Raw genomic sequence first — 17,307 nt, forward strand, 5'->3', positions numbered from 1 at the left:
GTTACCAATTGTTAAAACTCTTCGACTACTGCTAGCCCCCTTTCAGTAACAAAGGAAAAAATAGGAGTGACAGATCCACAAAGGCAGGCTGCAGTAGCTCAGAAAATCTCCATTAATGCCAGACAGGCTCAGACACTGTTCAAAATCTGAAACAAAGTATCTGAAACAAATTTTCTAATAGAAAATTTGAAAATGTTTGGTGGAAAAAGCCAAACCAGTATTTTAATGAAGAATTGTTAGCTAGCTCTAATATAAAAGCTAGGTTTGTTTAAGAAAGGTTGCCTTGATCATTCCTATATTTAAGTTTCTAAGTTTTTTTAATCTCATCTGACTAGTTTTATTCTTTTGCATCCTTTGTGTCACACATTCATATTTTTGTTCAGCAGATGAGAAAAATGTATAAAGCTATTTGTATTCAAACATATATGTATATGTATCATATATTTGACATAAAACAGAAGACATAGGACAGTGACAAAACTGGGGCTTTGTGCATCTACATAAACTGAACTAATACATCATCTATGAAAGAGAGAAGTAATTTACTGGACTGCACATCACTTAAGATGAATCTCAGCAACAAAATTTAGAAAGTTCTTTCTCAAAAGGACTTTTCATCACAGCAGACTAAACAGAATTAGCTTACACACTTAAGTAATAAGACACAGCTGACCAAACAATGTCAAATTTATTTGATTAGCTTTAAAGACATCTCCTGTTACAAATCTACTTCATAAGTTAAAAAATGAAGTTTCAGTCCACCAGTTTTATTAGCTTAGACTGCCTAGGTTTATTAAGTTAGGAAATTTTGTTTCCATAGCTAATGACAACAGAATACAATCCATTAGTTTTCTTTTTCATTTTACTTTTTTTACTTTTCCATCTCTTTTTTTAAACTTGGCAAACATTTTAAATGACTGGATGTATGTATAGCTCTGTACTGTTGCATTTAATTCAAAATATGTAAGAAGAAAGAGTTCCTTTATAATATGACATACTTTGATCATCTAAACTTCAAAGTAAATGAAATATTGCACTACGGTTTTCTGGAGCATGGAAGATACGATATTGATGGAAAACTATGGATTACTATTCACTGTATTTATATCCATTAATATTGCTGGAAACCTGCTACCCAGTTCACGGCAAAGCAAACTTAAAATTTTGTAAGCTTTGCCTTATTAACTGCACAGTAAAGTATGCACTGCAGTGAGGCACAGCTCACCAGGACACACTGCAGGAAACCTGGAACAAAGCATACTATGTAAAAGAGGCATGGATACAGGTAGGATTGCTGCACTGACTGGCTAGTCGCATAGGTTAAAGCCTTTCATTCAAGGGAGTACTCACTCCAGGCCACACTTTTAGAGCAGCCTCTAGCTATCTTATGGATAATTGAGATATGGTTTAGGAATAGATAAAGCCATTTAGCTTACGCAATTTTATTTTAAAAATTGAGTCATAACCAAAATCTTCTTTCAGGACAGTAAATTGAAGGTATGTATCTCTGGCACTGTTATTTTTGAATAATAAAATACACTTGAAATCCTTAACTGGGGGGCAGAGGGGGAATGACCTGAAAAGCCCAGAAGAAAACTGACACAGAAAGTTGTTAAAACCACTGCCTTCACTGTGAAAAATTTTCCTGTCACCAAAAAGTGTTAAACTAGCCAAGGAACTGGTCCAGAAGTGTCTAAGTATTTCATGATATTTGATATTTAAAGGTTTCAAAAGCTTGTAATAAAATAATGAAAAATATTGGTAATGTTACAGTTCCTCTATCTTACTTATTTTTCTGAGGAAATTACCTCTGGAAAATAAATTGATAGGGCTAAGAGGGCCAAACAAATAAAAGAAACTCTTCAGTTAGAAAAAAGGATTCACCTGTATCATAATACAGAGTGCCCCTGAGACTGAAAAGGCATGTAGATACCAATCAGAAATTCATCCAGCCATTTCAGGAGACAGGGGTGGTACTGCACATATTGTGAGAAATGTTAGGTACTTCTAACAAAATATGGAATGTTCAGGCAGGCCCATTAAAAAAACCCACAAAACCACAAAACAACCTCACAAAAAATAAGTGCAAATATATTCATTAGGGTAAAACAATCATCTGTGTCTACCCATGCATGGTATCTGCTCTCATTGCTGTCGCTTCTGTCAATCTGAAGTTGATAGGTAATGGCCCTATGATTCAGGGAAACTGCTGAAGTGTGTACTCAGGCTTCAGTTTGAGAGATGGGTTCATTTATCATCATAATAAGCTATTACCATTGATAGGTCACAACTCATTGAAGAGACAGTCAGTCTAATTGGCTCAATTCAGTTAGCTCTGGATGTGCCTCAAGGAGACGAGCAGTGCTTTGCAGGTAATATTCAATCACCCAACAAACCACTTGTTTAATAATTCATCACAGTTCAGATTGGGGTTTTAGCACATGATTATCCCTTCAATATGCCAAATATCTGGTCTTAACCCTTTTGTCTCTTGGGTCCAGGAAGGCAAGGGCAAAGTCGTTCCATAGTTAGGGTAACTCTTACTTCTAGAAACTTACTGAATATTTAAAATTTCCACTGAGGCTTGCTTTCTAAAGAAATTTGTTGTAATGAGCTAAATCCTCTCTCTGGAAAATAAAATCTTTGCCCCATCATTCTCTCCTGCTAAAGATCAGCTTACAGTATGTAAATTTAATAGGAACGTCAAGTAATGGAGCTCCTTTTGCCTTCTAGAGACATAATGAAACAGTATGGGTCCATTCAGAAATCTTTAGCCATCAGGTAATGAATGATAGGGTAGATGAAACAGAGGCAATAGTGTACATGAGACACATGACCTACAGGATTTAAAGGATGCTTCATATCCTGTTCAGATGTTAGATCAAAGCGTGAGTCACTCACAATATTACAGTGTTTAGAATAATGACTCTATGAAAAGACAAGTTAAAACTAAACCAATAATTCAAGCTTCTGATCACTATTGTGCTACTTTCTTGTCAGTTCCACTTACCATTTCATTGTTCAATTCTTTGTCAGTATATTGCAGCCATACTGAAAACTTCCTTTGCAACTGCTGCATTGTCAAAGGCTTTAAGTTTATATTTCTTCTATCACTTTCAATGGTGGTGTGGTGTGTTGATCCTGGCCAGCAGCCAAACCCCCACCTGCTTCTCACTTACTCCTGTCTCCCATGGGATGGGGAGAAAATAGAAGGAAGGTGAAAAGACTTAAAAGATCAGTGGCAAGGGTTGGAGAGAAAGCCTTGATGCTGTGCAAGCTCTGTTCAGCAAGAGCTAAAAGACTGGTGTGTTACCAACACTGTTTTAGCCACAAATGCAAAGCACAGCACCACACATACCACTATGAAGAAAGTTAACTACAGCCCAAACAGACCCAGTATAGATGTTAAAATATTATGTTCGTATCAGACTATCAGATGGTCTGCCTTTCTCTGTCTTTTTCTTACTAAACTGAAACATACAAAAGTGATAATTTTGATACTTTTTGGATGACTGACTGGAAATTTAGTAAGTATGGAATATCACCCTCTGCAAATCAGAGTTTGTAAGGTGCTCATAGCACAATGGCCCTACCACTCACCAAACATTTATGAAAAAGTCAAGAATATATAGAATTCACAAAATTACTCATTTAATTTTTATTATCATTACTCATGAAACTGGTTGCTTCTCCCCATAAACAAACATAAAATAAAATAAAATAAAATAAAAAGCAGCTCTTTCTATGCACTTCGAGTGTCAGTTTGAGCCTTCTTTCACTAATGACATCTTAATTGAATTTTACCATTTTCAACCATTGATAAACCACTCTCCCTCCTTCTATACTCTACTTAGTAATGGTGCTTTGTGTGTTAAAAATGAGTGACTCCTGCCAATATTTTGTTGTACAAATATTCAACCTTTCTGTTACTGATAATGGATGTAAAAAGCCACTAACAAAGTTCATTGGATTAGGTGTCTCAGACCTATGAACTAATTAAAAATTCACATGACACCCATACAGTGAAATATGCGTCACACAAATTCATGTGCATATACCTCTTAATTGCATTTGTACACAGGTGACTAGCGCTTGGATTTGGGCACCTGTGCTACACTGGTTTGGTCTTAAAACTTCTTAATGACACAAGGTAAAGTTAGTCAATCAAGTTTAGGCCCCAAAACTTAGTTTCTGAAGACAGACAAGAAGAAAAGCAATGCTAATTCCTATATGTAAAATGGAAATAATGGAATATATCCATCTTGTAGAGAAGCTGCTTGTCAAGAACATTTTGAGACTGTCAGGTGCTACTGAGCATGCCAGACTTCAAAAACAATATAGCACAGATTGAAAGTTCTGCAAATGGTTTGCAGAAAAGGCTGTTTCCCTTGTGCACCATCAGAAATTCTCAGTACTTTTGCCCTTCTGCATACTGCCTTTTTGATGTGGAAAGCAAAAGTTGAATACCACATAATTACAAACCTAAAGCTCAGTGGCATCATGTGGTTCTACTAATGAGTTCTAAACTCAACAAATTCAATTACATTCTACTTCAAGTTTTTGTAATCTATTTAAATCTATTTAAATTTAAAGTAAATTGGGGGGGAGGCAGGTAAATCTGAAATAGGAACTCAGTTATTCTTAAAGGGAAATCTGGAAACTGAACTGAACACTACCTCTTTGTGGATCTCATATTTTGAGAATGACCTTTCAGTAGCTCTTATGTATACCCTTTCAGTGATGGGCATAGATTCCTTCATCACACCCCTGTGTAACCCAGTATCAACTAGATGTCTGGACTATAAATGCTGCCTGATTAATGTAAGTGGACAAGTTGAGTAAAGCTCCATTAAACCCTTTACTTCCAGGTAACCTGTGATCAGCAAGGAACTCCAAATATAATTTTCAAAGCAAATGCTTATTTGCTGAAGAAGTACTTGGTATGCAAAGGCATACAAGAGGAACAAACCCCCCATGTAACCTCCCTTTCATAAACTTCAGTTTTCCTTTGCAGTCTTAAGTAACCACTGTTCAATTTAGCTATCTCTAGCTTAGGAATCACCATCACCATGCTTCTTTGCATGTTGATTAGCCCTCAATACAGATCACCAAATATATTAATTCTTTCCAAGTCAAAGACTTTTTTTCTTTTTCTTCTGCTTTATTGGATCCTTCAGTATTTTAGTATTTGGAATCAGAGATAAGAAGAGTAAGACTTTTCAAACCAGCAAGCATATTCCCCAATTTACTTTCTTCTTCATTATTTCCTAACACCACTTGGTATTCTCTCTCTAGCATTCACATCCCTTCTTTTGTGAAACTACTTTATTTCCTGCCTGTTTCTCCATTTGTCAACTGCCACTATTGATTAAAACCCTTGCCTTCAAGGCAGACTTGGGTAAGCAGGTAACACAAAGAACACTTGAGATTTATGAAATAATTTCACCAACAATAAATTTCCTCTCTTCTCTACAGTTATATAAGATGATTTTAGCATAAAGAAATTAAATGTATCATGGGATGCATGAAATACTGCAGTCAGTGGACTCAGCTAGCCAGATTCTGAGCCCTGTTTCAACTCATTTCCAAGGCGCAAAGAGGCCATAACAATCTACTGGGCATCGTTAGCTTTGCTTGCAATCACAATAATGGCTGTACTTGAACTGTCCCAACAGGCTATCCAAACATCATTAAAAGCATTAACGAGGAACAAAGTGTTCAAAATTTACTTATGTCTCGGTAGTTCTTTACAGTCATGGACAGCTGAACCCCAAATAGGAGTCCTGATATTGTTTCAATTTGTACTGGGGATCAAGCAAAATTTCGCTAGCCAGAGCTGTGAAAGAATAATCAGAGACCTACCCCTGCCTCATTTCACAGTGTCATGCTGAGACAATATATCAGCAAAGACAAAGAATCTAAAGCCAATCATGTAATACAAATCAAGTAAACTCAATGGAAGCATCAGTCAGCTGTGGTTCAGATCTTTAAAATGTTTTGCTCTTCACTTGTATTCCTGCTGTGTTTGTCTCATCCTTCCAGTATCTGAATTTGCCTATTATCTCAATTTCTAGAAGCTATAGTGAAGTAAGTGCTAATAAAATAAACAGCACATTTGGCATAAGTTGAAAACATCTTCATACATGTTGACTGAGTCTGATTACCATGGTGACTTAATTCCAGTCAAGGCAATTTAGATTGTGATTTAAAATACAATTACATTATTTATATTAGTTTAAGGTTTACTTGTTAAAAATGAAAACATATCAATAAACTAAACCAGCTTTTTATCAGAAGAATGCATTCAAATATGAAAGGCAAAAGATACTGAAGTAGCTGTCTTTACAAAAGATATTTTTCTTTAGGATCAAATGAATCATTTTAATTTTCTGCTATGTGTTGGCTGTTGACACTACTTAAAAAAATCTGAGGATCTGCAGCAACTGTGAATAACTTCAGGGGTGTTACACTGAATGGAGATTTCTTGCATACTATGTGCTGCTCATGCCTGTTACTGTTTCTTTTACAAATATGGATAATGTTCATATAACTTAACTATTTCATCCCACTCAAATTTACAAGACATTAAGAATCAATAAATGTCCATACAAAATTGTTTTTGATATGTTATGCCTTATACTTGAGGATCACATTCCCTACTCCATCCCCAGTTTACTTTTGCAAGCTTGCAGATGTTCTTTGTTCATCAAATCTTCATTCAAATCTCGGGCTGAAACTCACTTCTGTGCAGAGGGTATGAAAAAAAGGCAAATTCATCACGAAGTACCGGACTTACCATCACTGCAGAAAAATCCTTCAAACAGTTAGCAGATACTTCAAGCACTGCCATCATGTTACTAAATGGTGGGGTGGCCTGCTTAGACTTGGACAACCCATCTGCACAAGGGAACCAAATATTCTACATGAGGGTCTAAACTGTCCATATAACCAGCTGAAAGAAAGAAGTATCTTATAAAGGCGGAAAAAGGGAGATTGCATCGGCCCACCTAAGTTTCACTACTTCGCTTCCCTGACAATAAAAGCAATACAGACACATGCTCAAAAAAATCAGTCTGCTGGCTAAACTGAAGACACAGCTGAGTGTTGGAATTAGGTAGGCTAGGTCACTCACTGCTTTTCATGAGGCCAATGAATTTCAAAACAAACTGATGGTAGAAAAAAGTAGCTTCCAACAACAATTTTGCATCTCATCCATTTATACTAAAAGGTGTTAGGTTAGCTTGTTCTCCTTTTTGAGACAGGCAGTAAAAGCAACAAAGAGAGCTGTAGATCTATCTAACTCTATCATGTCCTATGAACAAGAAAGTCTCAAGATCGGAAACCATGACAATACTAGATGAAGCTTTCTGGGTTTAGATGCATTAATAATTTAGGACAATTGATCCTGCGAGTTCTGTTCCAGCTGATTATTGTATTATTTACGCTTCTTTATGTTTTGGGTTTCAACTCCCTCCCTCCCCTCTGGGAGCTGTAGACTGCAATTTGCTTTGCATTATTCTGCCTTTTGCATCAGAATTGCCTAAGAAATGAAAACAAATGGAAGGAAATAAACATAAAAGCCACAAGGACCTAGCTTATGATTATTTTATAATTCAATATTTAATCCTATGAGGTATTCTGGGCAGTGTGCAATAGATAATATGTCACAAAACAAACTGCTCACTCCATCCCAATCTTTAGCTTTCCGTGGTAGAGTACTTTTAAAGGGCTGATAGATTTTTAAAGTTTGTACGTATTGACTACAGGCTTATTATAGTGTCTTCATTTCTGGACTCAAAGAAACATTGACTTCTGTCAGTCAGCAAATAGGTTACACAGCTAATTGTAAAAGAACAGGTAAAATAAATGAAGTGACAGCGTTAAGTCAAACAAGACCCCTTTCTGTTCTGTATGCACAGACTCTACACAAAACTTTCAGCTGTTGTCTTGGTTCTAACTAGAGGTCAGGGAAAGAACAATGTATCCACCATACGGCTACTTAAGTCTATGGAGTTGACAAACATGATGTACTAGAACTTTTCCAAGAGGTAACAAAGCCTTTTATTCAAGCATCTTTTGCTTTAATTTTCACCATACTCTGACTTCATGAAGGACCAAATTACATTAACTTTACTTACAGTGAATGGGATCATGCCGTACAACTAGTTCAAATGACTCCTGTAAAACAACATTTGATGCAAGAAACTTCTCAGTCAGAGTAAAATCTGTCAGTAAGCAAACAGTGGTTTTGAGCAGAGGTGGTTTAGGGCTTCTGTCACATTGCTTGCAGTCTGAGTAATGGCAGCATTAATATCTGCTCAAAACCCAGACAGAGGAGTTAGAGGGGATATATTATCTGTTTTCTGTGGGACTGCTGGATGTTGAGACCTAAGAATGTTCAGAGACTTGGATTCTAGGACAGCCTCCACCTAAAGGCTGAACTAACCTGTGTCTGCTGACCAAGGGCAGTGCCCTAACCATCTGAAAGAGAACGAGTAAATCTCCACCTTCATGGTTAAAGCTGGCCCTTAGCAGAGAAACAGAACACAAAATTTGCAGCAGCAGTGACAAAATAAAGCAGAGAGACTTCCTCTAACCAAAGACGGATGTTTCCTCATGGAATCTCAAGTGGCCTCAGCTGCCCCTTGTGTGTGTGTGTGTGTGTGTCATGGGGGGGTCATATGTTTATTTAGATATGCTCCATATCATGTTTTCTTTTTGCTAATCGTAAATGGCTTCTGCTCAGCATACGAATGATCAAATTGCTTTTTGCTGAGGTGTCAAAGGAAAAGAGGCAGAGTATATACATCATGTCAGACTTCTGAAACGCTGCAGACACCTTAATCCTTCCACACTGACTTTAAAGAAACAAGCGTTTCATGTCATCCTGAGTTTGGTATCTAATTTTTAATTAATTTTCCACTTTCCTTTCAGTGCTCTGATCAAACATTATTAGAATGTAACCCATAACACTTTCAGGCAAATTTATAAAATATTTTAGCATGGACACAAGTTTAAAACAACCTTATAGATCCATTGTCAGAACAATTTAAGAAACTGCTAACAAAAACCAAATGGGGTTTTCAAATACATTTCAAATTAAAATGCAATTAGAGTTGATAGAATAAGACAATTTTTCAGTAACTAGAAGCTCTAACAGACCGCAAGTCCTCATGATTGCTGCATTCCTTAGTTCAAAAGGCTATGACAAGCTAGGCAGGCAAGGAGATAAACTATTTTATGATACCTACTAAAACCTTAATACTAGCCAATTTAAATCTATTCTCCCAAGTTATCCACTAGATATTTTATTTCTAGAAATTAAATTTCTCCAGATTACTCCCAAACTTATTCTGCATCAAAAACAATGTTCAATTTTTCGGTTCACACACATATTATATAGTCAGTTAAAATATCTGGCTTTTTAAAAAATTATCTGTATTTGTACAACAAAATTTAGGTTTTGAGAGCAGCATATACATTTAGAAGACTGAAAGGATATGGTGATGTTGTTAAAGTAATTTGCTCATGTTTTTGTCCCACTCTGACATAAAGAAGAATCCTGTACCATCTATAGCCTCTTGTTATTTATAATGTCTCCTTAGAGACACAGTCAAAGACCAGTATCACATAGCCTAGTGTCACCCAGATTTAGATGAAAAAGAAAAAGCTGAAGGCTGCACACTCAGGAGCATCCTATTTATAATGCTTTTTTCATCCAAAAGAAGCATTTGGAGATGGATGTAAAACAAGCAGATAGCAAACATATGGCAATCAACATTGTGGAGGCATATGCACAACATGCCTACTTTATATTAAAAGATTTATTTTAAATAAGGTTTTCAAGCTATATTTGAAAACTAGGAAATGCAGGATGGTTACAACCTTTTGTTACTCAATTTTATTTTGGGGAATAGTATTTAAGAGCATAATTTTAACAATAAAAAGGAAGGGCAGTTTTCTGTGACACAAGGTTTATATATTACAGTAGAAGTGTACATTTTGATATAAGATTTCCTAAAGCATTCTCTAAATCATTTCCTAAGACAAAAATTCTTAAAGAAGCTTGCCTGCTCTGAGACACCAATTATTCTACTGTAACACAGCTAGCAATCACTCTCAAGAAAGGATGTTTTTATCTAGTTTCACCTATTTGGTTTTATCCAGTTTCAGCTATTTGGAGAAATGTTTTATTGAGTTTACAAATAAGGACTCTCAATGTTCTATTTCCATTTCCTTTTCCATAGCATAAATCATATGGCCTAAGCATGTCATTATGACTATAATTTACATGATGCAACATGACAGTTAAGATGTACTGTGGTAATTTGTGAGTGCTTTCAGTATTATTGTACTATCAAAAATTTATATGGTTAGGTTATTAAGGCAAATTGCTTCATTCATACAGAGATATCTGACAGTAACCACAAAGGACCTCCAAATTACACTGAAAAAATATCTTCCGTGTTCAAATAATTTGTGCACATTCTTACCATTATTTTGCTCACTGAATAGAAGCAGAATGAAATTCTGTCTGGAAAAGTATCAGGTCATATCTCAGGGTAAGTTCACCAGACATGGAAGATTATAGAAGAAACTCTCCCTTGCCCAGCGAAATGAGCCTGACTATCTTTAACAATTTATAGCCATGAACAGGATGCCCAATTCTTTGCAATGATGCTATTTAGTTTCAACATGCTCACTTACCTTCTGTCATGTTGATTTTCAGCCAGCAGGAAGAAAATAAATAAATAAGAGGTTGACTAGCCTGAAGAGACTACAGAGGAAAATGTGCTCAAATGTATTAGTGTTAGCATTTCTGGTAAGTTTTAGCATGATTGGAGTTAGGGTAAAGGGAAAGCTGTTTAGCTTTCCTCACATTTAGGACTCATTCAGTCCTCAATTCTACTCTCTGGAAAAAAAAGAGATTTTCATGAAGGTAGCAGAAAGTCTAGTGGTGAGAAGCCTGATAGACCACTAAAGCATCCAAGACTTTAGAAAGCAAATATTTGGTATTAACCTGCAGGGCATGAATATGTGTGTATGTGCACACATGGACACATGCAGACTTGGATAAATACATGCATTAGAACTGGCACAGAGCTCACAACAGCATTTTCTGAGTTCTAGGGCAGAGAGCTCCCCACACACAAGTTTCTTGCCAAACATTAAAGTTTTGTAACACACCCCCACAACATCTGATACACAACTTGCATCTCTGAAAAGCAGACGAGGGAACTGGTTTTTAAAGCTGAGGACAAGGTGGGAAGAGAACAGGACAAGCTGAACCACACACCAGCTAATTTGTTCAAAAAACAATGCTGCAAACTGTACAGACTTCTCTAATACCTGACAGCAGATGCCCAAAAAGGGCTCAAGTTTAAAGATACTTAGTTAATTTTCTCTAATTAACCTTTTGCCTTCACAAGAATACTCCATATGCCTGATTTCTTTCTGCTTGCAATTTTGCTGGTCAAATAGCTATCCAACTTAATCTTCCTGCAGTTCCACCCCCCTTCAAAGCCTTAAGTTTTTTTCTCAATAAATCAAATTAGCGTTTAGGCAAGTACCATCTGCACTTACTTTGTTGCCCAAATAAGAACTGGGTGCACTCCAATAATAAGTCTGTGGCAGTACTTTTCGCGCAGCCACGTTGCTGATGCTAAACTGCTGATGCCCATCAAATCTCTTTTGCTTGGGTGCAACTCTGATGAGACCCGGTAAGCCAGTCAGATACCAGCCATTCATGTCTTCTATCTATAACGACAGAAGAAAAAAACCAGAACAAAACACATTACAATGAGAATCAGGACATCAGTCATTTCAATAGTCACAGCCTCTCATTCTTCCATTTCTAAAAAACTGATTAGGTTTATATGATTAATAGCTGTTTAGGAACAAAGTAATAGCCACAAAAATTTCTCTTATTGCATGTGACTGGGAGTTATAACTTCTGAGTAGTTTGAAGTAACTGGAAGTATTTGCTTTCTCTTCTTCATATGGTCCAGATCGAGGAGGAAATTCTATCGTACAAACATATGCGTAAGAATATTTCCAAATATTATACAAGTTTTCAATAAATAATATCGGTCACAGAGGGTACAGAAGATGAGCTGACAAATGGATATACATTTTCTGATTGTTGTAGACAGCATAATTTATAATAATTTATCATTCTAAAGCCTTAAAAGTTCAAATATACTTTTTTAGAAAGCCAAAGCAAAGCTGGAAAGCACCAGAACTTGAATTTCTGAAATCCCATAACTAGAAATGAATCATCAGAAAAGAGCACACTGTTCATACAAGGATGGCTTCTGGAGCCTGGATACAAGCAGAACAATAAATTAACTCAGCCTTGGGATGGAAAATTTTCCAGATGCTGGCATGTAAATGAGCGTACTAAGCATATATGATTTTACTCGCAAACTTCCAGCATACCAATATGGCCAAAACCAGGAGCTAGTAGACCCGGATTACATTTCCCAAACTCAATCTGCAGACATGAATATGTAGCATACATCCATTACAGTGGAATCAGTGTCTGAGCTTTGAGAACTAATTTAAAGTTTAGAGTATATTTGCAGGCTAAAGGCATTTTTCTACAGCACAAATAAGAACAGTAGGTTTATCTCCCTTTCATGTCCTTTCCCAGGAATACAGTATGCAAAAGAAATTCACTCAAAGTGCCCCCTATAGGGCATCACTTTTTCTTACACAAGCTGTGTGTTGTACATTTAATGTTTCAAAATTCTTAATTATTTCAGGTCTAGAAATTTAATAATGACCTGGAAGAGAGGTTGCCCTATGGATATGTTGCATTTAACTCAGGACTGATTATGTATGCACATTCCAGGACTGTGTTTATGCACATGGCTTCATATTTGACTGTTGTAACTTCTTTTGCACTTCTCACCGCTTAACTGCACTTTTTCAGAACTTTCTCACAATGAAGAAAAACAAAGCTTATAAGCATTTTCTTCTGGATAAATGAAAAATATACGGGGCATAAAAGAACATGCATGATTTTATGATAAGATGCGCTTTGGTGACAATAGACAGTGACAACACAGAGAAACAGAAAACCAATGATATGCACTGATATGGTATGATTTTTCTTACACTTCTGTAGGTAAGGTGAGAGTGTGTGCAGACATTTGTTTTCCCAGAGCAGAAACATTCCTCGCAGCCTTTGGGATTATTTTGCTGCAGATTGAAGAAACCTGGTTTGCAACGATCGCAGTTTTCTCCTTCAACGTGTTCCTGGAAATGCACATTAGAATATTACTTTGGTAGTTATAGATTAAAACTCAACATCACCAGCTTTATGCTCTGCAGGAAAGTATAAATGCGGGACTATAAAGACATTTGTAGGAAAGACTATTGTAATTTGTGAATATTAGTAGTAAATCCTCTACACAATAAAAGTTACTATGGCTGCATGTAAATAACAGGGCACAGAATTTGGACATTACAAGATTTTTAATTTTTCTTCTACATGAGTGGACATACCTGATTTCAGGGACTTAATCTAATTTATCTCCTTTACACTGAAGTGTGTCAGAGGGGGATGAAGTACAGGACACAATGTTGCAGCCTCAAGAACTGTGGTTTGTAGGTATAGCTGATAAAATCTGTGCATGCCCAACTGATGCAAACTACAGGTACATAGTATTAGTTGTACCAATCATTCAGCATATCAGTTTTTCAGTGGTCTATCATTAGTGGCTGAATTCAGGCTAAATCCAAGTATTAAAAGGGCTGCATTTCTTCTCTCCATAACTACGTGTGTTTGCCAGCCATGCAGCCAGCTCTGCAAACTCTTCCCCTGCAGAAAGCCAGGCACTAAACACACCCAAAGAGTTCTAAACTTAGCATTTGGTAATTAAATTTTTCAGGGAAAGCTTATGTTGTGCATTAAGTCCTGCTACCTTACACAATAAATCAATTTCTCCTACAGGTAAAGATAAAGCTAGCTTTTCTGCAAGGAATATGTTGCAAAAGGTTTACGCTATGGTGCTGGCTTAGTAATTCAGTATTTTTCCCAAGATAGACCAGAAAATTCTTTCCCTTTCAAAAATGTTCTATATGGTCTCTTTAATCCTGGAGACAGTGCTCTATAGTATGCACACAGGACCAAATTGTTGGCTGCACATCAGCAGAGAATGAACACATTATAAAAAGCCTGCCCATGCTGTGTAGTCTATGATTGCTTGAAATACACAGCTCTGAAGTAAGTTAAGTTCACCAAAAGCCATTTGATGGCCTCCTGGTTAGGATCTAGCAAAGATGGAAAAAGCAGGGCAAAGCATGTGGAGGTATGGGGGGAAAGGATAATGCACATGATTAAGAGGAAATAGGAACAATGAGGGGGAAAGGGTAAGGACAGGTAAAGAAGGAGTTAAAATGAAAATGTAAATAGGTTTTCACAACTAATTATACAGTAAAAACAGGTGTAGCAAAATATCTTTGCTCTATCTCTATTGCTGTGCTGTATCTATGCTCCCCTTCAACAACATCATACAGTCTCTGTTCAACAAACCAAAAATCTCCTTAATAGAACTCAAGGCTATCAGTCAATTACTTTTAACTTTAACATCTCATTAATTTAAAAAATGATATTTTTACATTTTCAGCAGCAATCTCAGGATTAATCAATGCATATTATTGCCATAGGTATGCTGAAATCACCCAGCTACTCATGCTTCATGTGAAAAATAATGTGGGTAACAAGTGGGAACTCACAGGCACCCAAATGCTCTCACACACATTCTACTAACTAGACCTATGAACACTGGTCCCAAAAGTTTCAGACATTGCTAAGATGCTTAGTGTGTGCAGAGTGGGAAGGGTAAAATAAAAAAAGAGAGCTGAAAAGCAGAAGTATGTGTTTAAATGAAAAGTTGTCCTACTCTGCAGTCACAAGCATGTCATCAGTGAGTAAAACCTGTAGGTTTGAGTAGGCAGCAAATTCAGTGGATAATAGACATATAAAACTCAAAGTTGGAAAGGAGATCTAACCTATCCTTCAGCCAATGAAGCAATGTTTCTACAGCCTCATTTATTTCTCAATACTGTGTTCAGTTCAGTTTTAAATTATGCAAAAATGAGAATTTGACCATATACCTTCAGAAAGCTCTCTGAGATAATTAGTGATAAAACAGCATTTACACTTGTCCCTCACCTCTCTGTACTTTAGTTTACTCTGGCTAATGTGGTAAAGATAACAATCTAATGCCTACTTTGTTGCATTTTGCTGCTGACAGTTAGAACTGTTTTTCAGCAGTCAATTTCCTTTACAAGAAAACTATCTTTAGTAAATTTAGAGCTCATCATATGTAATTGAAAGATGTGATTAAAAGAAGGGAAGCATTTTTCCTAAGACTTGCTATTAACTTGTCCAGACATACCACTTTATTCTTCATATGGAGCATAACTAATCTGATGATTTCAGTGTCCCTTTGACCATAATCTGCTTTGATTTGAATTTGAAGATTGCTAGTGAAAATAAATGTGTATGTATCTGTATCCCAGCTATCTGCAAAGGGTATCATTTTTCTCCCACAAGCACTTAAAAAGGGATTAGAGGAGCAGAAAGGAAACAAAGGATTAACAGCGAGGGAAAAGTGTATATAGAGTGGACTCTCTGGGATAGGAACAGTCAACTCTATTCCATATTTGTGTGTGTTTGTACTAACAGGGCAGTTTGGCATTACACAAATACTGTCATAATAATAAGAATCATTCAGCAGTGGTTATCTTGTATTTGGCATATGACACCTTCATTAAAGCTCCCTTTCAAGAAAGAATATAGCAAAAGCACCCCTTTTCTGACCTTCTAGACTTGATAGCTAAGGAATTAGAACTGTGATATGGATGGATTTTATTTCTGACAGAGAGCATGTGACTGTTACATAAAGCAAGGATAAGGTTAATTCTCTGAGTAGATTTCAGTGCTATTCAGCTGTCACACCAGAGCTTTGTGTGTGTATGCAGCATGAGCTGATAGATTGAAGTATTTTTTGTACATTCTTGTATTTAAGGACATACTGTAAGTAGTTTTAAATCCACATTTGTGACTAATTCTGTTAATTAAATGCTGGAAGGAAACTCCCACAAGTACAACACAGAAAAACTGACCCGCAGTACAGTATACTGACCTCTGGGCCTATGCATGGTCACTTCTAAACTGTGACTTACAGAGCACCACCATTTCTAAAGCATCTCTGGTAACTAGGTAATTTATAAGAAGTGAATGCATGTGGTTTTAGAAGTGGTTTTTTTCAATATAATATCAATGTATAATTTGCTAGAGGTACATGCAGAGAAAATGATTCTTAAATTTTCTTCCTAGCAATTAAGATAAGGATGGATTATTATTTTTTAAAATACGTTAGAGATTTCTATACAACCATCCCAAGGCAGGAAAGAATGCTCTTGGTTTGGAACTTAGCAAGAAAAGAGGATTATATCCCTAATGACAACTCCTAAAAGGCAACTTTTTTGTTTTAATACATCATAAGTTCACCTCATTTTCTCTCTTGAAGTCATATTACAGGTTAGTTTTAGGGCCCACAATACTTTAAACATATCATTTCTGAGTAGATGAGGAAGTGAGTTTGAAACAAATTATTCACATGCTTCGTAAGTATCCCTTCATTACAGATTTCTAAGGACTCGTGTCGTGGTTTAACCCCAGCTGGCAACTGCTCACTCACCCCCTCCCCCCCGCAGTGGAATGGGGGAGAGAATCGGGAAAGAAAAAAGTAAAACTCGTGGGTTGAGATAAAGACAGTTTAATAGGACAGAAAAGGAAGGGAAAATACTACTACTAGTAGAATATACAAAACAAGTGATGCACAATACAATTGCTCACCACCCGCTGACTGATGCCCAGCCAATCCCTGAGCTGCGGTGGCCCCTGGCCAACTTCCCCCAGTTTATATACTGGGCATGACACAATATGGTATGGAATACCCCTTTTGGTTCATTTGGGTCAGCTGTCCTTGTGTCCCCTCCTGGTTTCTTGTGCACTCCCAGCCTCTGCTGACAGGGCAGTAGGAGAAGCTGAAAAGTCCTTGACTTAGTATAAACACTGCTTAGCAACAACTAAAACATTAGTGTGTTATCAACATTATTCTCATCCTAAATCCAAAACACAGCACTATACAAGCTACTAAGAAAATTAACTTTATTCCAGCTGAAACCAGGATAACTTGTATGACTGGCAGCAGGCTCCTAGGTACCTATATTAATTACAGTGAGTACTGAGATGACACAAGACAATCTAAGACTTTATAGAACCAAGAA

The 17,307-nt window shown here is 36.6% G+C and overlaps 1 protein-coding gene across 7 annotated transcripts in view; it reads right to left on the minus strand.

The window, feature by feature from the left end:
- Positions 1-17,307, minus strand: part of LAMA2 (laminin subunit alpha 2) — a 374,696-nt gene that overhangs the window by 196,082 nt on the left and 161,307 nt on the right. For all 7 annotated transcript variants that reach the window (XM_069787394.1, XM_069787391.1, XM_069787388.1 and 4 more), the window contains exons 11-12: positions 13,120-13,260; positions 11,584-11,757 (exon numbers count right to left, since the gene is read on the minus strand). In XM_069787394.1, the coding sequence (XP_069643495.1) occupies positions 11,584-11,757; positions 13,120-13,260 (315 nt within the window). The remainder of the gene's footprint in view (positions 1-11,583; positions 11,758-13,119; positions 13,261-17,307) is intronic.

The sequence above is a fragment of the Haliaeetus albicilla genome, chromosome 7 (genome assembly GCF_947461875.1).
Source record: "Haliaeetus albicilla chromosome 7, bHalAlb1.1, whole genome shotgun sequence".
Taxonomy (NCBI): Eukaryota; Metazoa; Chordata; class Aves; order Accipitriformes; family Accipitridae; genus Haliaeetus; species Haliaeetus albicilla.